The 25,686-nt window shown below is 31.8% G+C and overlaps 1 protein-coding gene and 2 long non-coding RNA genes across 6 annotated transcripts; all 3 read left to right on the top strand.

Moving 5' to 3' along the window:
* Positions 1 to 3,472: 3,472 nt before the first annotated feature.
* LOC111704955 (uncharacterized) lies at positions 3,473 to 6,933 on the top strand. Of its 3 annotated transcripts, none has more exons than XR_002765913.1 (3): positions 3,473 to 4,051; positions 4,439 to 4,519; positions 5,943 to 6,933. It is a non-coding gene; the product is annotated as an uncharacterized LOC111704955 (long non-coding RNA). The 3 variants fall into 3 exon arrangements; XR_002765914.1 differs by having other exon boundaries at positions 3,474 to 4,051; positions 4,445 to 4,519; XR_002765912.1 differs by having other exon boundaries at positions 3,803 to 4,051; positions 4,451 to 4,519; positions 5,943 to 6,927.
* Positions 6,934 to 15,660: 8,727 nt separating this feature from the next.
* Positions 15,661 to 18,006, top strand: LOC111704960 (uncharacterized). Of its 2 annotated transcripts, none has more exons than XR_002765915.1 (4): positions 15,661 to 15,736; positions 16,326 to 16,392; positions 16,508 to 17,830; positions 17,950 to 18,006. It is a non-coding gene; the product is annotated as an uncharacterized LOC111704960 (long non-coding RNA). The 2 variants fall into 2 exon arrangements; XR_002765916.1 differs by lacking the exon at positions 17,950 to 18,006 and having other exon boundaries at positions 16,508 to 16,635; positions 16,722 to 16,990.
* Positions 18,007 to 21,058: 3,052 nt separating this feature from the next.
* On the top strand, positions 21,059 to 24,728 carry LOC111704956 (uncharacterized). Its single transcript, XM_023477355.1, has 5 exons — positions 21,059 to 21,155; positions 21,471 to 21,581; positions 21,898 to 22,004; positions 22,458 to 22,543; positions 23,490 to 24,728. Exon 5 carries the CDS (start codon positions 23,532 to 23,534, stop codon positions 24,393 to 24,395), a length of 864 nt encoding a protein of 287 aa, XP_023333123.1. The 5' UTR covers positions 21,059 to 21,155; positions 21,471 to 21,581; positions 21,898 to 22,004; positions 22,458 to 22,543; positions 23,490 to 23,531; the 3' UTR covers positions 24,396 to 24,728.
* Positions 24,729 to 25,686: the final 958 nt, after the last annotated feature.

Genomic DNA, 25,686 nt, shown 5'->3' with positions numbered 1-25,686 from the left:
ATTGAGTCTTTCTCACAAACTCTGATTTTTTAATCCCTATATCTTTAGAACCCAATTTCGTAAACCTTAGATATTTCAAACTATGAATTGTGTTAGTTCAAGTGATCTTAGTTTGAAATATGAAAGATTTACAATATTAGATTGGCAAGATTGGAAAATTTGAGTTTGTGACAAAAACTCAATTCCTTTGTTTTGCCTAATTAACCCAACCTGAACCAAAATACTAAGAACCTGTAATGAAAGGTTTTTGGTTTAAAAGGGACTATACGTGAAATTTTAAGTGACCCTCCATGGAAAAATGTCAATGCCCGATGTTCAACTGTACCCTTGAAACCTTTATCTGACCAAGTATGTATTAAATATCAATGTTTTTTAATTCTTTAAACTGATTATTTTCATTTGTGGTTTCTCTGGGAAAGTGACTTGTGCATTTCTTGTTTGTAAAAAACAATGCAAGAAACTCACAGAAATAAACACTTTTCGAGTCAGATTAAGGTTTTGATGGTTCCGTTGTAAACCGTTGCCATATTTTCATGCAGGGTCACATTAAAATGAAATTGCACTTACAGACCCTTTAAACTAAAAACACATTTCATAAAGATTGGGTTAGACATAAACACGTATAGATTCTTTAACGGAAGTGAACTAAACAAAAGGGGAAGGTCAAATTATACACATTACTGGTCCGATTTTATAACCTCGTAGCTCTTCTAGTTTTGATTTATCATAAAATGTGTTCAGAGACGTCCTGAGATGGATACTAATGGTTTCTACGGGGATACTTTTTCCAGTGGATTTGGAGATTTCTATACAGCTAAAAGGTATTTAATAAAGGAATTGAATCTTTGCCAAAAATTCTGATTTTCTAATCCCTATATCTTTGCAACCAAATGTATAATATATATTCTAAGTTGTAATATCAAAGGTTTATGCCATCAGGTTGCACAAATAGGGATTAAAATATTTGAATTTGTGGCAAAGACTCAATTCCTTTCAAAACGAAATTTTGCTTACTTTTAAAATGCTTCATATTTTTATTTCCGATTTTAATTGAGGGGACTGTAAGCATAATTTCAACGAATTCTCCATGGAAAGAAGGCAATGCTGCAGATTTACAACAGTACCCTTGAAACCTTTTTCTATTCAATAATATAGAAAATCAAACTTTTTTTAAAGGTTCTTAATTCTGATAATTGATTTGTTTTCCTGAAGTAGAAATGAGCAAGTCATTTTTGTAAAGAACACACAAATAAACATGAATATCTAAATCATACTTGATCAGAAAAGCTTGTAAGGGAACCGTTGTGAATCGGACATTTCCATCTTTGCATGGAAGGTCCCTTGAAATTACGTTCACAGTCCCTTTAAGGAAAGAACCTTAAGCGAGAAATCTTAATTTGTTAAAGTAAATTTGAAAAATGTAAAAATGAATGTTGTATAGTTTCAAAATTCTCCATAACAAAGGATTTGTGCAATTGTTCATTACCAATTTAAAAAAAATTACCAATAAAAGAATTTGTTTTTAAATGTTAATTAATTAATTAATTTAAAAAAGAAATATTCTGAATGCATAATGGTATTCCTCTTATAATCTAGTAATAAGAAAATAGTAACATCATTAGTTGGTAATTTCGGTTCATATTCACCAATTATTTCTAATAGATTATCTCTTCTTGTTATTTTCTTTAATATTATTTCTNGGGCATGTATGAAAATATTTATTCCAGTAATGCCCTTAATTTTCAGGGGAAAATATAAATTATAATTTACATGATAGTTTTGACGTAGAACCTGCCAAAAAGCATTTTCATCCACTCCTCTTTGATGCCTTTAATCTTTTTTATGATGAATATTCTTAAAAAAAAACTGCAACCAATTTGTTTCCAGGGCACAGGTGGCTGATGATTATCGCGGATTTTTAATATTGGTGGATTGTTTATTTTATAAGCTGTTTAAAAAGTCTCAAAAGTCTCCGCGGCGCTCAGCTTGCGTGGCTCATGGATGCTCTTTCAAGCTGTGTATCCTCTCCCACAGTCTATGCAGTACATTGAATAAAAAGAGATGCGGTAAGTATCCATTTCATCCAAATTTAGCTTGAAATCTATTCTAATGTATCTAGGAGAAAGCCTCACAACACAAAACTGTCTCTAATTCCATCAATGCAAGAATATTCAGAGCCATATCCTGCGCGGAATTCATTATAAAGAAACGCCCATAAAAAGAAATTTTGGTTAAAACTTTTTGTCAGTTTTAGAGAGATCTGGTCTCTAATACCATAATTCATCTATATATGTCATATATAATCATTGATCATGCAATCTTAATGTTTAAAAGGATTGTAAGCGTAGTTTCATGGGACCCAGCGTTTGTCGCGGGGCGTTAACGATTCACTACAATTTCCTTTTTTTTTCACTGATCAATGTTGTCTGATTTATCCTCATTATAAATAATTTAATCTACAGAGAAGCTTTCACGCGTCGAACACTTAGTTTTGAAGCTGATTTAAATTGAAAAAAAAACTTTTAATATTTACTTTTTAAACATGGTAGAAAATAAATGTCTTTCGAATTTTGAAACGTAATATATTAGCATTACTCAGTCCAAAAACTAGTGAGCGCTAATTTACCAATAATTAACTGAAGGGGGGTGGGGGTTCTCAGTCCACGTTGGGAGCTGAAAACCCACAGAAAGATTAAGGGGCCTGGTTTCATTACCCCCCCCCCCCCTCGAATAGGCCTCTGATCAAAGTTATGATAATTATAAACCAAGATTAACTAAAATCGAGAAGTGCAAATTGTTTATATCGGTTAGGTATAATTTCATTTAATGTTTAAATGTATATTCTATGTAGTATTCAGCGGCTGGTTATTCCAAAGCATTCTTCGCATTACCGTGGGCGGTTCAGAGGTTTAGCGGTTCAGAGGTTTAGCGGTACAGAGGGTTTAGAGGATATAAAATGTATATAAACCCCACGGAGGTGATACGAGAGAACTACTCTATTCTCTGTCCAGTCAAATGCAGAATCAAATCATTTATTTATTCTTTACAACAACTATAACATTTGAAAATAATGATTTACGAATTGTATCAAAACTTGAGTGAAGAAAAAATACTAAGATTCCAATAAAACAAATATTATTCACCTGGTTTTGATGCAAGAATAGTAATATTAAAGCCAAATTAAATTCTTAAAGATCTCATAAACTGTTCGCGCTTCTCATAAAATACTAAAGGAACCGAGTTTTTGCCACAAACTCTGATTTTCGAATACCTATAATTTTGCAACCCGATGTCGAAGACATTTCGTATTTCAAACTATGAATTCTGCTCAAATAATCTATGTTTTAAATATCAAAGTTTTACACCATAAGGTTAAAAAGATAAAAGGATTAGAAAATTTGAGCATTTGGCATAAACTCAGTTTCTTTATGAAGCAAATGCATTGAACTAAAAAAGTAAAAAATGGCAAAAAAAAAATATTTTTTAGAAAATTAGGACTTGAGAAGAGATTATTGGGTTTGTAAGCGTAAATTAAACTTACTCTCAAACTCGATGCAAAGATGGTAATTCTCGATTCACAACAGTACCCTTGGAATATATATTTTATCAAGTTTTCTAGTTTTAATAATATTTTATTCTAATTGTTTCTACATATGTATTGTCCTGCAGTTGAAATGCGCTAGCCGTAGTACATTTCAATTTCCGAGCCGGGTCAACTGTATCGGCCAGACATTGGGTTAATAAAGCAGACACTCAATAGGACTAGCCGGTGCAACAATGTTGACGCGGTCAGACTTTAGGTTGAATTTACTTTTACTAAAGGGTCAGAGGAGAGGAGCGTGGAAACGAAACAACTACATTATAATATCTTAATACTTGATCAGATAAAGCTTTAAAGGGAACTGTTGTGAATCGGGCATTGTCATCTTTGCATGGAGGGTAACTAAAAAATTTACGTATAGAACCTTTAAGATATATTTCCAAATGAAGTTTTCATTACTTTGTTCTGTCCAGCTTTTTCTTATTGTCTGTGTACAATCAGCTTCAATAGGTAGGTTTTTACTTATCATAAAACTAAATTATCTTTAAAAATTACTTAAAAATTAAAAACATTTTGGACCAAAACCTATGGAACTAATTATCAATATTTTTTAGGATAATGCATTTTCCAAAAATTAAAGGATCCAAATAGTGATATTGTACAGTGGTTGGCAACTATACCAATACAATGAAGACGACCTAGTAATAAGAGTGCTTTGATCCCTTGCCAGCATTTGTCAAATTTACAAGTTTCAGCAGAAAACTAAGGAAGCTTTTAATTGACAACTTCCATTTGTTTAAATGTTTAAGTGGTTCGATATGCTGTTTGGAAGCTTAATAGAAATCAAAATTAGAAAGTCGTCTTCATTGTATTGATATATTACGACGACGACTTTAGGTAAAGGTTTAGGTGAACCAGCATTTGGAACCAAGATTAAGCTTATCATGCAGAAACGAAGGCCGGAAATGGATGTTAACGGTACAATTTACATTTTACTTTATTCATTTCATAAACAGCTAAATAAAAAACAGAGCAAAATATTCATTTCATAAACAACTAAATAAAAACAGAGTAAAATTTTCATTTCATAAACAACTAAATAAAAAAACAGAGTAAAATATTCATTTCATAAACAGCCAGATAAAAAAACAGAGTAAAATATTCATTTCATAAACAACTAAATAAAAACAGAGTAAAATATTCATTTCATAAACAACTAAATAAAAACAGAGCAAAATATTCATTTCATAAACAACTAAATAAAAACAGAGCAAAATATTCATTTGATAAACAGCTAGATAAAAATAAACAGAGTAAAATATTCATTTCATAAACAACTAAATAAAAAAAACAGAGCAAAATATTCATTTCATAAACAACTAAATAAAAGTACAGAGTAAAATTTTTATTTCATAAACAGCTAGATAAAAACAGAGCAAAATATTCATTTCATAAACAACTAAATAAAAACAGAGCAAAATATTCATTTCATAAACAGCTAAATGAAAACACAGAGTAAAATATTCATTTCATAAACAACTAAATAAAAACAGAGTAAAATTTTCATTTCATAAACAACTAAATAAAAAAACAGAGTAAAATGTTCATTTCATAAACAACTAAATGTAAACATTGCAAAATTTTCTTTTCATAAACAGCTAGATAAAAAAACCGAGTAAAATATTCATTTCATAAACAACTAAGTAAAAACAGAGTAAAATATTCATTTCATAAACAAATTAATAAAAAACAGCGTAAAATATTCATTTCATGAACAACTAAATAAAAACAGAGTAAAATATTCATTTCATAAACAACTAAATAAAAACAGAGCTAAATATTCATTTCATAATCAACTAAGTAAAAAAACAGGGTAAAATATTCATTTCATAAACAACTAAATAAAAAAGAGCAAAATATTCATTTCATAAACAGCTAAATAAAAAAAACAGAGTAAAATATTCATTTCATAAACAAGTAAATAAAAACAGAGTAAAATTTTCAATTCATAAACATCCTAATAAAAAAACAGAGCAAAATATTCATTTCATAAACAACTAAATAAAAATAACAGAGCAAACTATTCATTTCATAAACAACTAAATAAAAAAACAGAGTAAAATATTCTTTTCATAAACAACTAAATAAAAAAACAGAGTAAAATATTCTTTTCATAAACAACTAAATCAAAAAACAGAGATAAACAACTAAATAAAAACAGAGTAAAATATTCATTTCATAAACAACTAAATAAAAAAATATAGTAAAATATTCATTTCATAAACAACTAAATAAAAAAATAGAGTAAAATATTTATTTTCACCCATTTTAATACTTTGATCATTAAGCCGCTTAACTTTAAATCTGGACGTTAAATCAGTTTCTTGACATAATATTATAGGTTTCTATGGGGATACATTCTCTGGAGGTTTCGGTGATTTCTACACTGCAAGGAAACGATCTCTTTTAGACAAAGATATTGGGATTGCTGTTCCAAGGGACATTAAGCTTTACTATGCAGCTGAGAAAGTCAAGGTAACCTTCTTATACAGGGTGTTCTAATAAACATGAGACGGATCAAAAATCGTCTTTGATTTCAATTTATTGATAAAGGATAAAGATCGTTTTGTTAGTTTAATAAAAAATGAAATCTGGAAATGATCCTCAATATCTCCGTTAAATTGAAAATGATAGACAATATTATGAATATCCCGAGGCAAGTAGTTTTCGGTTTAAAGGGACCGTTCTCGTATTTGGGTAATTCTGAACGAATAATCGGCTTTTTCTCCGGCCACAGTTGTCTTTGAAAAGTAAGACTATTAACAATCAAGAGCGAATAGGCTGTTTAGTTTACCCTGAAATTACCGAAATAAGTGAACGGTCCATTTAAATGTATTAACTGGGATACTATTAAAATTATGTTAACGTAATCATGCTGCGTGTAACAATGACGATTAAGAAGTCATCATTGGATTCCCATGAAAATTAATTCACCCTGTCTACTGCCAACAATTTGTGTTGATTGAATAAGAAGTACGTCAGATTAAGTTTTGATAAAAGATAAACACAATCATTTCTTTTATTCAACAAATGTTGACGAATGATACAATTTATCTTTTGACGAAAATGTTGCTAAGCTGAATTTGGCTCCAGTGCTCCGACAAATTTTGTAAGATAAAAATTTGACATTTCTTAGAGTGAAACTTAATTTATGCCCGGGTAACTTGGCGTTAATAGCGTGATATAATATCCGTAAATTTGTTATGCTTAATTAACCCAACCTGTGCCATCAAAATACTAAGAACCTCTAATGAAAGGTTTTTTGTTTCAAGGGGTTGTACACGAAAGGAATTGAGTCTTTTTCACAAAATCTGATTTTCTAATCACTATATTTTTAGAACCAAATGTTGTAGACCTTAGATATTTCAAACTATGAATTCTGTTAAATCAAATAATTTGTTAAATAGTTTGAAATATCAAAGGCTTACAACATTCGCTCCTAAAGATAAAGGAGTTTAAATTTTTGAGTTTGTGGCAAAGACTCAATTCCTTTCATGTAATCCTCCCTGCAAAGATGACAATGCTCGATTTACCCTTTAATCCTTTATCTGACCAAATATGATTTAGATATCCAATGTTTTTGTAATTCTTTAAACTGATTATTTTCATTTGTGGTTTCTCTGGGAAAGTGACTTGTTTAAAGGAAGCAATTAAAAAAACTCGCAGAAAAAAACACTCTTCGAATCAAATTAAGGGTTCAATGGTTCCGTTGTAAACCGTTGCCATCTTTTCATGCAGGGTCACTTTAAAATGAAATTGCACTTACAGTCCCTTTAAACTAAAAACACATTTCATAAAGATTGGGTTAGACATAAACACGTATTTTCTATATCCTCCAAGAAAATCTAGAAATATCTAAATTAACTTTTAATCTAATGCCGGTCACTCCCTTTTATTTCAAAAAGATAGAATCAGGAAAGAAAATAATTCTTCTTTTGTTCAACAAATCAGTAAATCTTAAAGAAATGTTCATGACCAGGATCCGGATCCATTTTTTCCTATTAGTACAACTTTACGCTAATACATGTTATTTAATAAACCAGACACAAGAGATTCTGTGTATTTGTTTATTAAAAAGTATTTCCTGAGATAGAATGTATACATATGTATATATAACTATTGTATATCAGAATTGAATAGCATATTTCTCTTCTCTACAATATGTATTTTCATAGTGGAACATAAATCTCTCATGTCTTCCAGAATAAGAATTTCATATCTACTAACAAGATGAATCTTAAAGGGACTGTAAGCGTAATTTCAAGTGACCCTCCATGCAAGAGAGCAATGCCCGATTTACAAGGGTAACCGTTGTGTGTTCATCGAATACAGAGAACTTTGTGTGTAAACTTATCAGAAACAGCTTGTATTCTTACAAACTCCAGTGTATACCTATGTACAGACAGCGTGAATTCGAACCAACTAGCATCCTTTGAAAGCATTAACTTTTGAAACGTTAAAGGTGGGTTTAAATATTTATGTTCTGCTTCTGCCACTACTGGAAAACTATTTATATTTTTTAAATACAAAACATCTTAAAATCAAGGTGTTCAACACTATTTCAGTAGAATATGTCTTATTAATCCAAGGTTTCGTTGTGTGTTGGGGTGGCCTTATAGTCCCTTTAAAACAGTATTTTATCATTTTCTTTTCAGATATAACTGAAGGAGTTTTTTCTTTAAAGATTCACCATAACAATTTTTCTGAAGTTAAAAGTTCATGTCAACCAGACGAAAAATTTAGTATTTTGTTACCGTTCACTGGTTCAGAGAATTTAGTTTAAAAGCACTGCAAAAAAACTGCTATAGCTCCAATAGCATTCAATGGGAAAATTACATTTAGATATATCTCACACTCTGTGCTATGAAACAATAGATGCTACCTTTACAATGAAAGTTGTATCCTTCAAGGAACATGTTTTGCGATACATCAACAGTAATTATATCGCACTGAGTGTGCGATATATCGTACTGTTATAGTAATCCCATCCGTTCAATGTAATGTTCAAAAAAAAATTATTCAATCTCTAAATATTTACCAATTTACTTTTAAAGTTTGTTCAAGATTATTACAATGTTGTAAAAATTATTTTTAAAGAATTACATGAATTAACAAGTTTATTTGTACAACATTGAATAATCTTGAAAAAAACTTTAAAAGTAAATTGGTAAATGTTCAGAGATTGAATAATTTTTTTAACACATGCATATAAAAATCTTATTAAATGATTAATTAAAATTAAAAAAAATTGTGCTTTGTGTGTTATAAAACTGGATATGAAGTTCACGATTATAAACCGGTTTTAATTGCTCTAGGCTATTTAAATTTTTGGAGATGTTAACGCTTCGCCAACTCCTGTAAAGTTTATTAAACATTTGTTTAGAATATATTAATAAGACAGTAGAAATTATTAAGAATTATACTTAGACATTCAAATTGCGCGCTGCAAAGCATTGTTTTTAGATTAAGTTTAAAACTAATTGGACAAAATAAATTATTGCGTTAGAGCTTGCACATCTTAATTCGCAGTGCTTCTTATCTGAAGGGAAAAAACGGACCATTTAGTCTTTGAATCTTAAAATTAAAATAAATATGTATAAGGGTGTATAAGGGTGAAAGTTATAATAAAGTTATTATTTTAAATAATCCAATGAACAACATAAGACACAGCAATTTTAAAATTTAAAGAATTTTTAAGCAAGTAGCAGGGGCGTACGAGAGCATTTGTGTAGGGGGGCACATTTTGCGTGCGTCAGGGCGAAACAAAAATTTTGTGCCACCCCTTGGCAACATTGTGCCCCCCCCCTTGAAAACCCCTTTTTTGAAAAAAATATTGATACCTTTTTTAACTTAGATTTATGTAATTTTCTTAGGGAGGGGGCACAATGTTGCCAAGGGGAGGGGGGCACAAACCAGGCAATCCCTCTTAATACTGTGGTGTAAGCTTTAAGGAATGAAAAATACAGATGGAAACGTTTCTTAAAAAAATATCTATATTTTCATAGGATTGATACATATTGTAAAATAAATTATGATATCAAATATATATTTACACAGTGTTGATTAAAGCTTTTATAATGAATCTTTTTTAGTCAAGGGCAAAAGTGAGATTTTAAAGTATTTTTTTCTTTACGATGTAATTATACTTAAATGGAATACATTTGCAATTTCAAGTGACCCTCCATTTATAGAGTGGCATGTCCGATGTACCTTTAAAACCTTCATTTCTCCATCGTTTCTGAAGCAAGAAATGCGCTAATCACTTTTGTAGAGAAACCAAAAATAAAAATATTCAATTTTTTAAATGGGAAACAAAGGTTTAAAGGGTTTTGTTGTAAATCAGAATATATTTTAGTTTGGGCCGGTGAGTGCAATGCAATGCACTGTAGAATATAGATTGTCTGAGGAAGATGTAATATTAAAAGAACCCCCCCCCCATGAGTCCCCCCTCAGAGGGGGCACGCGTAGGGAGGGGGCGGGGGGCTCGCCCCCCCCCCCTAAGTACGTCCCTGGCAAGTAGTAACAATATTAATATATAACAACATTAAATGCACCACAAGATTGCTTCAGTGTCATCTTCCTTTACCACAGTTTTGTGGTTTTCACTTTATATATTTGTATTTACGCGCTTATAGATGATATCTGGTTTTTAAAAATATTTCAAATATTTCAAACATGGCGCGGCCTACTCTCGTAGGCGCGTCCAGAATCCTGATCAATCCAGTGTGCTTGGCTAAAAGGTATTGCATAACTAAATATTTCAAGGGCGGTTTGCAGCCTGCAGGCAGCTCAATGTTTTCTGTAACGTTCTGCATTCTACGCAATTTTGAACAATAACAATTTTTGCGAATGATATATACTTTGGAGAAAATAACTCAGCGGGAGCGGTTAAATGAGCGGTTGAGATCTAGCCTAGACTCTACACAGTTCAGAATAAAAAAGTAACTGTGATTTAACATACATCGTTTGTGAATGATGTTTTCGTATGGGCCACCGGACAGTGTCCAATTTTCCGCCAGATTTTTTTCCGGCGGAAATTTTAATTACCGGAAATGATTAACCGGAAAATGGAATTCTGGTAATTTTCCGTCACGGAAATTTCTGCTGGAAGTCGGAAATTCCGGAAAATTCCTGAATTCAGTATACAAAAAATGTGAACAGTTTTTAATATAAAATTTTTTCAAATTGTGTCTGGAAAAGTTTAAAAAGCATAATGTCCTGCATAATGTCCTGCATAATGTCCTACATAATGTCCTACATAATGTCCTGAAAAATGTCCTGCCTCATAAATAAGTATTCTGACGTAAAAATTAATAAAATCAACTTGCCCTTACAAGCCATGGCCTAGAATGGTCCCAGTTTGTAAGGTTCAGACTTTATATCCAAAGTAATAACATATTGTCGATGACTTGTATGTATGTTAAATGTTTCATCCATGGATCGTGGATAAAAATGGTTTGCTCATACTGGAAAGTTTCCATCCGGAAAAATTCCGTCGGAAAATGGGTTTCCAGCACCCATTTTCCGCCGGGGGAAAATTACCAAATTTCCTGCGGAAACGAAATTTCTGATCGATAGTTTAGGTGGGCGCTTTCCATATTTTCTAGGGGGTTTGAAATAATTGTGAGATTGCCTCTCATGGTGCGTCAAAATGTGTATCTCCCCCTGGAAAAATTTGTATCTCCCCCTGGAAAAATTTGTATCTCCTCCTGGAAAAATTTGTATCTCCCCCTGGAAAAATTTGTATCTCCTGTTTAGGGTCAAGTCGATCTAAACAACTATAACTTTATTAATTAGATATATACTTGTCTAATGGAAATTTTAATGTTTCAGGATAAAAAACCTTTTTTTAAAAGTTGTAATAAAAAAAATTTAAAGTATATTCTATTTTCATTTAAATTAATTGATCGAAGGAATTAAAATCGGGAACTAGTTTAACTTTCAAATACAGCTAGTTTAATACTTGTTACTTTACAGAACTGCTGTAGTGAAATTAAGCTTTATATAATTAAGCATGAAAACAAAAAATGCACATTATTTTCAAGAAAAAAATTATTGCAAAATTGCCTGAATTTCATTTTCTAATTAACTAAATGATTCAAAGACTGGTTTTTATTGCAGTTAAAAAATTTCACCATTATGTTCATTGGATTTAGATTTTGTGAATGTAGAAAGAGACTAGAGAAAATCTAGTTTTCAATTGTGTTGTATTAAATAAAATAAAACTTATCTAAAAATAAAAAAATGTTAGTTTATTTTATGGAAATGTTGTTCTTGTTGAAAAATGTAAAAAATGTGTCAAGAAATGTTTTTTCTTTTTTAAAATGGTGGGATAGAAGTTTTGAAAATGATGGGATAGAAGTTTTGAAAATGATGGGATAGAAGTTTTGGAAATGGTGGGATAGAAGTTTTGAAAATGGTGGGATAAAAGTTTTGAAAATGGTTGGATAAAAGTTTTGAAAATGGTGTGATAAAAGTTTTGAAAATGGTGGGATGAAAGTTTTGAAAATGGTGGGATAGAAGTTTTGAAAATGGTGGGATAGAAGTTTTGGAGATGGTGGGATAGAAGTTTTGAAAATGGTGGGATAAAGTTTTGAAAATGGTGGGATGAAAAATTTGAAAATGGTGGGATAGAAGTTTTGGAAATGGTGGGATAGAAGTTTTGAAAATTTTATTTACTAGATGAAAAACGAACAGATGTAGATACATGGTGTCAAAGGAGAGTAAGACGAGTTATGTAACAAACTGGATTTTAAAGAATGTTGGGTGGATTAAGAAAAATTCCATTGCCCAGTCCAAATATCTAAATATTTTAGAGAAAATATACTTTTTAAATAAATCGGTTGTAAAGGAATTAAGTCTTTGCCACAAACTCAAATTTACTAATCCTTATATCTTTGCAATCTCATATACCTTTGATATTTCATACAAAGGCTAATTGATTAAAAAATTTGAGTTTGTGGCAAAAACTAGTTAATTTGTTAAAAAAAAGTAAAATTTTGTCAACATAATAAACTTTGTACAAGGTAACAAGTTGACAAGGTTTGTAAATAATATGTACAATATATTCCTGCTTTCAGATATTTGACACATTGAAGGATATCTACTCGATATTAAACAATGATTGTCATTTTCCAGGGCTTCCATTTCAACAGAGTGAAGGGAAATGAGCATTTTGAACATTTCTTTCAATATTCGTTATTTTATAGAGCATATGACCAACATAATTTTCTGTGTATGAACCATGTAGTTTCCACATTCTCTTATTCGATAAATAAAGTTTGCACATTGATACACAGTATAGGAGCAATTGACCCATTTCACTTAATAAATTAATGCCCAAGCTACTACAACTGGTATTTAACTACATGACTACTTCACAACAACATCAAATACCTTAAAGATCAAATAAAGGAATTGAGTCTTTGACACAAACTCTGATTTTCTAATTCCTATATCTCTGCAACCCATTGTCGTAGACTTTAGATATTTCAAACTATGAATTCTGTTGCATCAAATGCATTGAAATATCAAAAATCTACAACATCAAGTTCCATAGATATAGGGATTATACAATTTGAGTTTGTGACAAAGAATCAATTCCTTTCGTCTTTATTTTCCATAATTTTTGGGTCCTACTGTAAATGCAAGAAATGAACAACTAAATTTATGATATTAGAAGGGGAGGAAGGTTCGAAAGATTTAAAGGGTAGTGAAGAAAAATGGTGTAATTCTCTTTTTTAAATGAAAAACGGAAACGGTTTGAAATGTACTCTTTGAAAAGGTAGATCTAACTTTTTATTCGTATTATAAAGAATAAATACTATTTCAGACACTTAAGAATTAAAATGGGCTTCCAACCGAAGAATATTACAAACATTCATTTTCTGCTGAAGTGCGTAGAGCTGGTAACTATTATAAATTGTTTATTTGATCTAACGAGGCGTGTCTTCATTGCATAATCAAGAAATAATGCAATTTCCCTAGATTGACCACGATTAACAAAGTAATTAATCTTCCTACCAAGAAAAAATGATTACAAATCTTTAGCGAACTATTAAATTTGCAATTATATATAGATTAAATATACATAGATATGCACTCTGCAGGCAGGTACGTTATAGCAACCTCCTACTTAAATAGTTTGCAGCAGAAATCTGTAAAAAATAAGCATTTTTATTGTACAAATTCTCTTCTTCAAATGTTGCTATCTGAGTCTGGTTCACCAAGATTAAATTGTTAGGTATAGGTGCTAAGACATGAAGAATTCCTAGAGGATTAAATGGCATGTGTACGACATACAGTGGGAACCAAAAAACTATGAAATAGGAAGGCGACATCAATTAAGTGTATTTAATTTTGTTACAATGCAAATAGTTGTACTCGTAACTTATTAAATCAATTATTAAGTGAAATGGGTTTGTTCACAATGCACACTTGCCGTTTCTCATGTTCCATGTACTATTTAAAATCATAACTTGATAGTTAAAGTCGTCTTCTTATTACAGAGTTTTATGGCTATCCACTGTAGACTAGATGGTACTGCTATACCCGCCTCTCACTAGATCAGACCTCAAAATGTGTACCTGCCTACTATATATATAAACTTAATCTATGCTCGAATTCTCTCGAATGATAACTGATTTGGTTTATTTCCATAATAAATTGTATTATTATAAATATATTTTGAAAAACATAAAATAATTCGGACTCCTGGAATCTGTGACATCCTTTTCAGTAGTGTACAATGTCCAATCTGCTGTTTAAAGATAAAGTTAACTAAATTTAATAAGACTCCTTTTTACAAGAAAATAGTAAAAAGTAAGTATTTTTTTTGCTTTCCGATGTATTTTGCCAAAAAAAAATTTAAATAGAGATTCAAACATCGCAAAAATGTTTGATTTGCAATTTTGTATGCAACTTCACGATTACAAAAGTCCTTAAATCGATTTTTTACTCAGAAAAATGCCTTAAAGATAAAGTGGTTTACTCCTGTTTTTGAAAAAAAATAGTTTTTTGAATACATTATACCAAGAGAGTAATGATGGTTTACCGAACTGGAAATAGCTCTGATCCTACTGGCTGGAGAGCATATCATATGAAGGATTTTTTAATATTTGCATGTATCGGTAATACTAGAAAGGAATTGAGTCTTTGACACAAACTCTGATTTTCTAATTTTTTTATCTTTGCAACCCAATGTCGTAGACCTTAGATATTTCAAACTATGAATTCTGTTACATCAAATTATCTTAGTTTAAAATATCAAAAGTCTACAACATCAGGTTCCATAGATATAGGGATTAGAAAATTTGAGTTTGTGGCAAGGACTCAATTCCTTTATATTATTTCCAGGTGTTTGTGTTCATTGTAATGATGGTTTACCGAACTGGAAATAGCTCTGATCCTATTGGCTGGGGTGCATATCATAATATGGCGGCTTTTGGAATATTCACCTGCATCGGTAATATTAGAAATAAAAAAATATAAAAGTAAAAAAATTTGAATTAGAAATGCGCGCTCTCACGCGAAAAATACAGTATTTTGCCTTAACTGTTTATAAAATTAGGCTAAATACATGTGCGGTAAAATTTTTAAAATGTATATGCCTTGGACTATAAAAAGTATAGTTGAGTTGGTGAGGTAAAGACAAGATTTCTTTTTCAGGTTACTTCTTTTTTACGATAATCCTGATGATTGGAATGGTTGCTGGAGACTCAGCTCCTGTTTTTGTAAGTATTCTACGAATTTAAAAATAATGATTTGTTACGCTCTGGGTTGGTTGATTTGATAGTTTTTTTAGTATTTTTGTTTTGGAGGACTAGACAGATTTTCCATTTAAATGAAAATAATTATTTAACGCATTCTTCACAAACTAATTTCAACTTAAGAAATGTTACAACTACAAGAATACATTTGTGTTTATTATAAGAGGAAAGGGAAAAGTGAGTTGAAATATTAAAATTCAAAACTTTGTAATTAAGAAATTCAAAGAAATTAAAAAATTTTTATAAACATTAGATAATGAAATATTTGAAAAGTATACTCCTTCCCTATAGCTGACTTGGATTCTTGTTCTTCTTAAGTGTGGGGTCCCGAGAGATTGATATCTACAACAGCATGCCGGCAAATTCGGTAAATTTAATTCTTTTTAGGACAGGTAACAGTATTTATTCATTTGAATTAAACTCTTTTGCAAAATATGTTTTTTATTCTTGTTTAATAAAAGATTATAATCCTATTTTTTTCAAAATTCAAAAATCTTTTTTCTGTTCGGTTATCATACTGAAGGTGCCATTAAAAAAAAAGTACCGTACATTGTTGGTCAATTTACATACTTGAATACTTTAGAAAACGTCAAAATCAATGACTTAAGTCTAAAAGCTGGATATTCAACTTATTACTAAAAAATATACATAATATAGTTTATTTAAGATAGATCGATATTTTGCCTGTTTTACAATCTGTTTTCTTTCTTTTACAAGTAATTGAGAAGCTTTCTGCATCGAAACAAAAAACTTTTTATTTTATTTTTTTCTTTACTTTTCATTTTTTTTTTTGGCTTAGACATTGTGGTGCCCCGTTCGGGGGAATAAGGGGCACATGCCCCTGTGCCCCCTCTAGCTACGGGCCAAGTTACAGTTACATTCGCCATGATTTCGGGTTGACAGAACCTTTTAAACTGTCCACAATTCAATCCACATTAATCAAAGATATATTTAAGTTTGTCAGTGTGGCAGCGGAACTAGCTTTAGGAAGCATGGCCATTTTAACAGCAGTAATATATCTAGGTGAGATAATGAAAAATTAAACGTTTTTCAAAATTTGAACTCACTAAAATCTTGACAAAACCATTAGAATAATAATAACATCAAAGAACTATTCTTATAATAATAACATTTTCAGTTGATGTTGCTCTCCGAATTGTTGGTATTACAAAGGGGAACAAAGACTGAGGTGGCTGAAAATATAAAATGTTGTGTAATATTCATTTATTAAATGAAAACAAATATTTGTTATATGTCCCTATATCTGTAAAAAATATAATTTGCACATTATTACAGTGAAAGCAGTTGAGCAGTGTACACAGACCAACTTCACTTCATAAATTAATTTACAGATAAAAAATATAATTTGCACATTATTACAGTGAAAGCAGTTGAGCAGTGTACACAGACCAATTTCACTTCATAAATTAATTTACAAGCTACTTCAACTGGTATAACTACAACTGCAGTAAATACGGAGTAACACGATATCTACTACTACGTTATACATTACTTTCTATCTACTTTTGTAAAACCTTCAAGTAAAACCCATTATTCATTTGAACTGCGCTTCAAATTAATATGTAGCCTGATCAGCTTAATATATATATATAATGACGTACATCTTGATTGCTTCTATTTTAACTGTGCTGTTAATACATAAAATGATATCTTAATCATGTGATAAAGATAATGACCTAGGAATTATAATGACGTCTATGAACTTTAACTTGTAACTTTAACTTATGATATAATGGAAACCCTGAGAAAATGTTCTAATGGTGTGAAAGCTTGGAAACTCTTCTGCTTAACTATAACTGGGAAATAATCCCATTTAAAGATATAAAAAGGATGATGGGTTTCATGTATCGCGGGAGCAGTTAGAAGAGAGATAATAGCGTTTTTTCAAATGGGAGTAGCAATTGAGAGATGTGAAGCAGGAGTGTTTTTTGCGGAAATGGTGAAAAGATTCTCACAACAAAAATATGATAATAGCCAGTGTCAGGAATACCTAGACATGAAAAAGAGAAATGAAGAGGATGCCAGAAAAGCTAATACAGATAAGATAAAATTATATTGGAAACAGGAATACCTGGATGGGAAACAGGAAAGTGGTAAAGATACCAGAGAATATTATGCTCCCAAGGAAGAGTTATAGTTACAAGCATATGCTCCAAAAAAAGAAGAGCCTGGTTGAATTTAAGCTTGAAATGCTCAAGGGACTGCAGATGAAGAGTTGAAGGAGACATACCTGTTTTTTTGCCTAAGGAACCAAAACAGAAAAGAGAGATTAAGGCAGTACTAGTCCGACAGTTATCTGATAGGCATGAGTTAAAAACTATGTATATCAATAGTTTTGAGATGACAGAAAACAACAAGAGAGTGGATAAAATGTGGGAAACAAAAAACAGCGTCATAGATAGTTCTGAGACAACAGAAAACAGCAAGAGTGTTGTAGAAAGTAGAGAAGCAGGAAACAGGAACAAGGAACCAGTTGTACAGCATGAGTGTGTTGTATAAAGTAGAGAAGCAGGAAACAGGAACAAGGTACCAGTTGTACAATATGAGTGTTGTAGAAAGTAGAGAAGCAGGAAACAGGAACAAGGAACCAGTTGTACAACATGAGTGTTGTAGAAAGTAGAGAAGCAGGAAACAGGAACAAGGAACAAGTTGTACAGCATGAGTGTGTTGTATAAAGTAGAGAAGCAGGAAACAGGAACACCTGATACGAGTTTAACAGAGAACAATTCTAACAATGTATGCCTGAAAACCCAAGGATTGGAGGAAGTTAACTATCCGGAAAGGAAGGGTGTTGATTTGGGAAATAATTCTGATAGTTTAAAATCAAGACTTTAAATCCTGAATTTCCTGGAAACCAGAAGTATTCCGGAAAAATACAAGGAATAGTGATGGGAAGAGGAAAAGATCCTGAGTCTAAAGAATAAGAAAGTCAAGACACAAAGGGAATTAAGCTATCTAGATTGTCTGGATAGAGTGGAAACCTTGATGAGTAATAAAGAGAAAGCTCTGGTGTCTAGTAAAGAAGATCTGGTTTATAAAGATAGGCTGCACTGGTGAGTAATGAAGACAAAGCTAGGATTGAAGCCTAAATGAGTGGTGAGGAGTTTTTTGTAAAACATGGTAAGTCAAGAGAGTTGACTGAATCATGCCTTAAGTCTTAGCATGGGAATTGGGAATTGTGAAACATTAAGAAATAACCGAGTCTTGGTCAAAACAAGGAGTGAGTCATATACTGGAATTTGGAGAAAGAAAACAGGAAGACAAGAACTTTGAAAAAACCATGCTACCACAAGAGCAAGAATCAGGCCAGGAAAGAATACTCCAAGAAAATACTTATAGTTTATCAGACAATATCCAAGCTGTATGCGTGAAGAAACAAGAAGATAAAAATAAAACATTGTTGGAAATGATTAAGAATTAAACTGATTTTAGAAACATTTCTGATAGTTTAATGATGAATCAGGGACTATTAAAACTAGAATACGAGGACTTCAGCAAATCCATGCTACCAGAAGAACAAGGATCAGGACTAGAGCTAGTATTTTAAGAAGAAAGGAGTTGAGTTTTTGCCACAAACTCTGATTTTTTAATCTCTATATCTTTGTAATCCAATGTCGTAGACCTTAGATATTTCAAACTATTTTTACTTATAGATAAAATAATCAAAGTCTGAAATATCAAAGGTTTGCACCATCAGGTTGCAAAGATATTGGGATCAGAAGATTTAAGTTTGTGGCAAAAACTCAATTCCTTAATGGTTGATCATGCAGTATACAAGCTATATGCATGCAGAAACATGAAGATAGAAATAAAACATTAATGGAAACAAGGAATTATGTAGGAGAATAAGGTTGTCCTTCAAAATAGATGAAAATGAGATCTCAAAACAGGATGAAAAGTTGAAAGAGTTTTTGAATAAGTTTTCTGGTCTGGCAGAATCCGAAACATTACAGGGAAACAGATATTTTTGAATTCAAAATAAATGAGAAGAGATCAGAAAAGATAAACATAGAATACCCACGGAAAAATGAAGTATATATAGAAAGGAATCCAGCGGAAATAGTTAAGAAGAGGCGAAATTTTGCCAAATATCTGTCTGAATACCTAGTAGGAATCAAGAGAAGTATCAAGATCAAAAAAAATATCAAGATCAACCGAATAAGCATCAAGATTGAGAGAAGAAACAAGATCAAGAGAAACATCAAGAGCAAGAGTCTTACATGACGATAAATATACACAGATAAACAGACACCTTGAGTGGAAACAAAGTCGAAAATTAGTTTATTAGGAACAGATGGAGAAAATAAAAATTAACTCTTGAAAATAACTAATCTTATTTAGTAATTAGTTTCTGTAATGTCTCCTTGTTCGCAAACATTTTCTGAAGATTTGTGGGAAATTTTTATTGAAAGACAATATTTGAAGAATTTGAAGAAATCTGCGTATGCTTTCTATTAATTATCAACGTTTTTAAATAACTACGTAAAACTTGTAATTATGTTCATTTACTTAACCTGTATCATATAATTCAAAATAAATGTCAGTTGAAATATTGCTCTGCTTTGATTACGGTGTGAGAGTAATTGTTTCTTGGTTAGTGAACGAGAAGCGTCCTGAATTCCTTTCTTTAAAGATAGATATTGTATCCGGATTAATATTGACTGTGGTATTTGTGATGAACCTTGAGTTCTAGATTGAGTTGTATCTTGTAAGACAAGATACCTGAGAATACAGATAAAGTCGTATCCGGATTGATACTGACCAAGGTATTATAGGAAAAACCTGGAGTTCGAGATTGAGTTGTACCTGGATTGTTACTGACCTTTAAGTATTTATAGGAGTAGGGCATTTACTACTTACTTAAACATTTGTTAACTATAAAAACTAAAATGAAAAATCTCTCTTTTTCACACACACCCCGAATCCCATCTCTCTCTCTCTCTCTCTCTCTCTCTCTCTCTCTCTCTCTCTCTCCTTCTCCCTCCTAGTCCCAAGAAATATATAGTTCCTTGCCTAGTCCTAGCACCTAGTTTGTTGTTTGAAAACCGGTTTTAAGATAAACAATCATTTGGCATTTGATATTCTGATATTTTCCCGCTCTTGAAGCTTTATCTATCAAATCTAATATTTAACGAGGATACTGCAGATCATATCTTCCAGCTGTCAATATTTCTTCATGCTTAAATGGTACCAACTTCTTAATCGACAAAGTAATATCTAGAGATGGACATCGTTTTTGTGGACATAAGATATTTTTCGTCAACGATGCTGTATGAATAATGAAAGAAGGAATTTGAACATAAACCATACAGAGAAATAAAAGACGATCATAAAACGAATGATTTAAAATCGGTAATGGTCGTTTGCATTTTAATTCAGTCGGACCGCGAACGAACCGTTAAAAAATAGTTTTTAGACATTATGTGAAACCCAACCTAACCCAGCCAAACCTAGCCTAACCCAGCCTAACCCAGCGCCTAACCCAGCCTAAACAAGCATTCTAATCTGAACAAACGACTCTGCTGAATGAAGGATTTTATGAAAGAAATGTAAAGTTTACCCCGAATTCTTCTTGCATCATATTGGAAAGAATAGTTCGATGCGATTTCTCCTCTGCAGTTGCTACCCACCCCTAAGATTTGCTCTTATTATGCTATATTTCAGATAGATCGCCGTGTCTAACTGAATGTTAATCGCTGCGTTGCACTATTGGAGCAGAGTTTAGATCGCCGAATCTCTTAATACTGATCGCCAAGTCTTGCGAGGTAATTTTATCTTTTCAGTTATCTTACGTTTAAAATCTGTTTGTTTTATGCACGTTACATTGCATCGTCGCATAGTTTGAGGGAGTTTGAGGCTCATTTATATAGTCTCGCTTTAGTTTTGAAAGAATTTTACATTGGTCCTTGCAAATTTAATTGTACAGTAAATTTTTCCCTGCTAGCTCTTCACTTAATGTACGTTACCCTCTTGTTTACACTAAATCCTTACCTTTTTATTCAGTATTTAGTATTATTTGGTTAGTTTTTATAATTATAGAATCTGTTGATTGCTGCTGCCTTAGACTCACTGTTTTTTAGATAAGATCGCCGAATCTCTAACAGAAAGTTAGTCGCTGCACTTTGCCGCCGGAGCATTAGTTAGAACACTGATTTTTTTTTTTTGTTACAGACCGCCGAGTCTATTGTGAGGTAATTTTACTATTTTCAGATATCTTATGTGCATCACCTGTTTTTCTATGCTTATTTAGTTTCGCTTTCCTTTCCTTTTGAAATAATTTTATATTAATCCCCCTTTGTAGTTTAATTCTACAGTATTTTACAAAAAATACCCTTCCCCCCCCCCCCATCCCTGCTTATTTACACCTTAAATGTACGTTACCATCTTGTTTACACTAAATCATTACTTTTTCAGTCAGTATTTAATATTTATTTAGTCAGTTTTTATAATTATAGAATCTGCTGATCGCTACTGCTTTAGACCCTCTATTAATATGTATTATTTTAGTTAAGATCGCCGCATCTCTTAACAGAACGTTAGTCGCTGCACTTTGCTACCAGAGCATTGGTTAGATCGCTGAATTTATTGTTACAGACCGCCGAGTCTATTGTGAGGTAATTTTATTATTTTCAGATATCTTATTTTCATAATCTGTCTATTATATGCTTATTTAGTTTCACTTTTCTTTTCTTTTGGAATAATTTTATATTTATCCTCCTTGTTACTATAAATATACAGAGTGTCCCTATCAAATTGGATTATCTCTTCGCTTCAAAGACAGAAATACACACATTATACTTGAAAAACCTAGTATTTTCTGCAAAAACATTTTAAAAATGACCTGAACAAAAACTGTTCGATAAGATGTGGGACACCCTGTACAGCGATTTTATAAAAAATTACCCCCCCTCCCAGCTCATACACTTTAAATGTACGTTACCTTCTTGTTTACACTAAATTCTTTCCTTTTTATTCAGTATTTAGTACTTAATTTGTTAGTTTTATTATTAAAGATCCTTCTGATCGCTGTACTGCCTTAAACTCTCTGTTAATATGCAATATTTTAGTTAAGATCGCCGAATCTCTTAACAGAACGTTAATCGCTGCACTTTGCCGCCGGAGCATTAGTTTGATAACCCGATTCGCTTATGAGGTAATCTTAATCTTTTATTATTCTAATACTTAGTTTATTTTTGAAGTTTCGCTTTTTTCATTTTACATTGATCTTTTGTAACTTAAATTCTACAGTAAAGCTACTTTCCCCCCCCCCCTCTTGTTCACACAAACAAATGAAGTTTACAATTTTTCCAGTTATTATAGAAACGTTGTAGATCTAGCGATCACTGAACACATGGTTTTTTATTTTCTCTAAGGCTTAAAAATCTCTTGGTCTAGATATCCTACTAAATCCTTTAGTTTGGATATTTTCTCAAGTTAACTTGACGTAATCTTGACTTATTCTTATACAGTAGCCTCCTAGATGTTCTTAATTATTCTCAAGTACTCGATTTATTTTTGTATAATCCATTCTTTGCCCGAAGAAGATTTTAAAGCCCAAATTTCAGTTATTTTATCCTATTTTTCGCAACCTACAAAAATTTTGCCTAATCCTCTTTTCACATTCCACTAACCTGTAATCTCCTTTAGTTACTTGATTTATATATTCAATGAACGCGTTTATTTTCTACCCAATCCTCGTGTTAATTCTTACTTAAATTTTTATTCCATTTTTAATATTTGTAATTTTTTAAATTTTTTACTCATCTTTTAATCTTTACCAATCTTCCGTCCTTAATTTTTCTTAAAGTTTTATCATATCACGATTTTAGTTTTATTAGCTTACAAACCTTTCTCTCCCCTCATACAGTCTCAGTTTTATAGAAAATGTCGACAATGACCCATGTTGAATGTACGTTTTTCCATTTCTTAATGTTCAGTGGTAAATTTGTAATTAGAAAAAATGCCTGTTAACAGTCATTACTTGAAATAAAGAGGTTGTCTTCATTGTAATGACATAAATGCTGACCACTGAGTTCTTTCTAACAGTTGCACAGTGCATGAATTTTCTAAATTCGTCAATATTTATTCCTAATTTTTAGACTGCTGTGAGATTTTGTTCGCCGTAAACTCAACTCACCACGATGCCTCTTGATTTTCCTACTGCAACACAAGCCGAGTTAGATCTTGAACGAAATGCAGTACATTTAGCTCTACAGAAGCAAACTACCACAGGGTCATGGAGTAAAGTGGTAAAATCAGTTGCCGCCGAGTTACTTCATACTAAGACAGATCTCGAAGACATTTACCGTCTGCTAGCCTCAGCTGATCTAGCAACCGTCACTGGTCAACAGAAGACAGATTTTCTACTTAAACTTAAATCTGCCACCCTAAAGATCACGAATGCTTACCAAGTGACCTATATCTCTCTATCGGATGCACCAGACACTGCAGAGGAATTTTTAACGTTAGATTCCTGCTCGGGTCTTTCCCCAGAACAGACCAAGAAGATAACTGAAATCCGGAAGAAGAAAGAAGATCTTGCAGATAAAGCCGAACAGAAAGCTCAGAAAGTCTCCTTTTTTAACTCTAGTCGAAACAAACCCTACTACCAGCCAAAAGCTTTTGAATCTTCTAACTTCCAAACTCCGATGAACTTCCAAAATATGATGAATCTTCAAAACCCACTGAACTATCATACTCCATATGCCAACTTCCAAGCGATGAATTTTCAACCTAAACCTCGTTTTCATTTCTCTGGGCCTCCCCCTCCCCTTGCACTCCCCAACACCAGTCTTTATTACAACTCTGCATATCCTGGTCAAACCCAACAACAGCTCTCTTACGTTCCACAACCAAACCTGGCTCGAGAGAAGAAGAAACTAATGATTGAACAAGAGAAACTCGAAACACAATGCAAAGATTGTGATCTGTTCGGACATTGGCGAGGGGATGCTAGGTGCCCCCTGGCTGTTAGTAGAGTTGCAGGTTACATGCTTCATTCTTAACCAAGTAATTGCGTTGCATAGTAATTATCAGCTATTTTCATTTTTGTTTTGTTATATTGTTTTTGAACTAAAATTGTTATTTTCTTTTTTACTCTGATTTTTACCTGTGCCAGTTTACTTGAGTTTGGAAATATATACCCTTGTTATAACTTGTTTTTATTTGTTTTGTTGAAAAGATTAAAAATATCTGTTTTTTTGGTTCATATTTTTTAAATTTTTCTTTCAGCCACGCTTGCAGATCGACTACTTATTCTTCTGTTCGTTTGTTTAAGTTCATTATTTTAACCAATTTTTCAAATTTAAAAGCAAATTAATCGGTTTCTAATATTAATTTTTTAAGATTTCAAATAAATTAATTCTGTTAAAGATCCTAAAATATCAAGTTCATAAGTCGAGTTTAAAAAGTTATTAGTATTTCTTAATTTTAAATTTTTCCATTTAAAATCTTGAAATTTCCCTGGTTTACAAATATTATTCTAGGTCCACTTCCCTTGATCAAATGGGATGGAACAGGTCACGAAACCTTAACCTTGTACTTCAAAGAACTAGGGTTCTCTCTACCCTCGTCTAATACTGAGTTCATGATTCATCTAGCATCAGATTTTCTGAATCCGTCCTTAATGCTAGCAGTTATAATTTATCAATTCTTAATCATGGGTTGAAACTTAATTTTGTTTCCTACCCTAAAGCTTATGAAGAAGAAAACAATAAGAATGCGCGGGACAATCTCGTCGCAGTTCGGGATAAAGTGAAAGATTGGTTGAAATCTGGCAGTGTAGAAAAAGTCTTAACTAAACCTTATTGTGTTAATCCCCTTAATCTTGTGACAAAAATTGACAATGGCACTGGTAAAGTAAAAAATCGTCCATGTATAGATATGAGTCGTCATTTAAATAAGCTCATGAAAGAAGAGAAATGTAAATTAGACGATCTTTCTGTCGCCGAACAAACTTTAGAAAAAGACGATTTTATGTGTACCCTTGATTTGAAGAATCAATTCTTTCATGTACATCTTAATCCAGAGTTTAGAAAATTTTTTGGTTTTAAACTCCCAAGAGAGTCCGGTGAAATTGATTATTATCAATTCAATGTCATGGCTTATGGAAGTAAGCCAGCCGTGAATATCGTTACACGATTATTGAAACCAGTGAAAGAGTTTTTACACATTCTAGGGATTAAGTTTTCTATCTACATTGATGATGGTCGCTTAAGTGCACCGTCAGAAGTTGAATGTTTAGACAAATTTAAAGCTACCCTTTTAGTTTTACAGTTAGCAGGGTGGAATATTCAA

The sequence above is a fragment of the Eurytemora carolleeae genome, unplaced genomic scaffold, assembly GCF_000591075.1.
Source record: "Eurytemora carolleeae unplaced genomic scaffold, Eaff_2.0 scaffold644, whole genome shotgun sequence".
Classification (NCBI taxonomy): Eukaryota; Metazoa; Arthropoda; class Copepoda; order Calanoida; family Temoridae; genus Eurytemora; species Eurytemora carolleeae.
The sequence above is the reverse complement of the archived record's forward strand: the minus strand, read 5'-3'. Positions and strand labels throughout refer to the sequence as shown.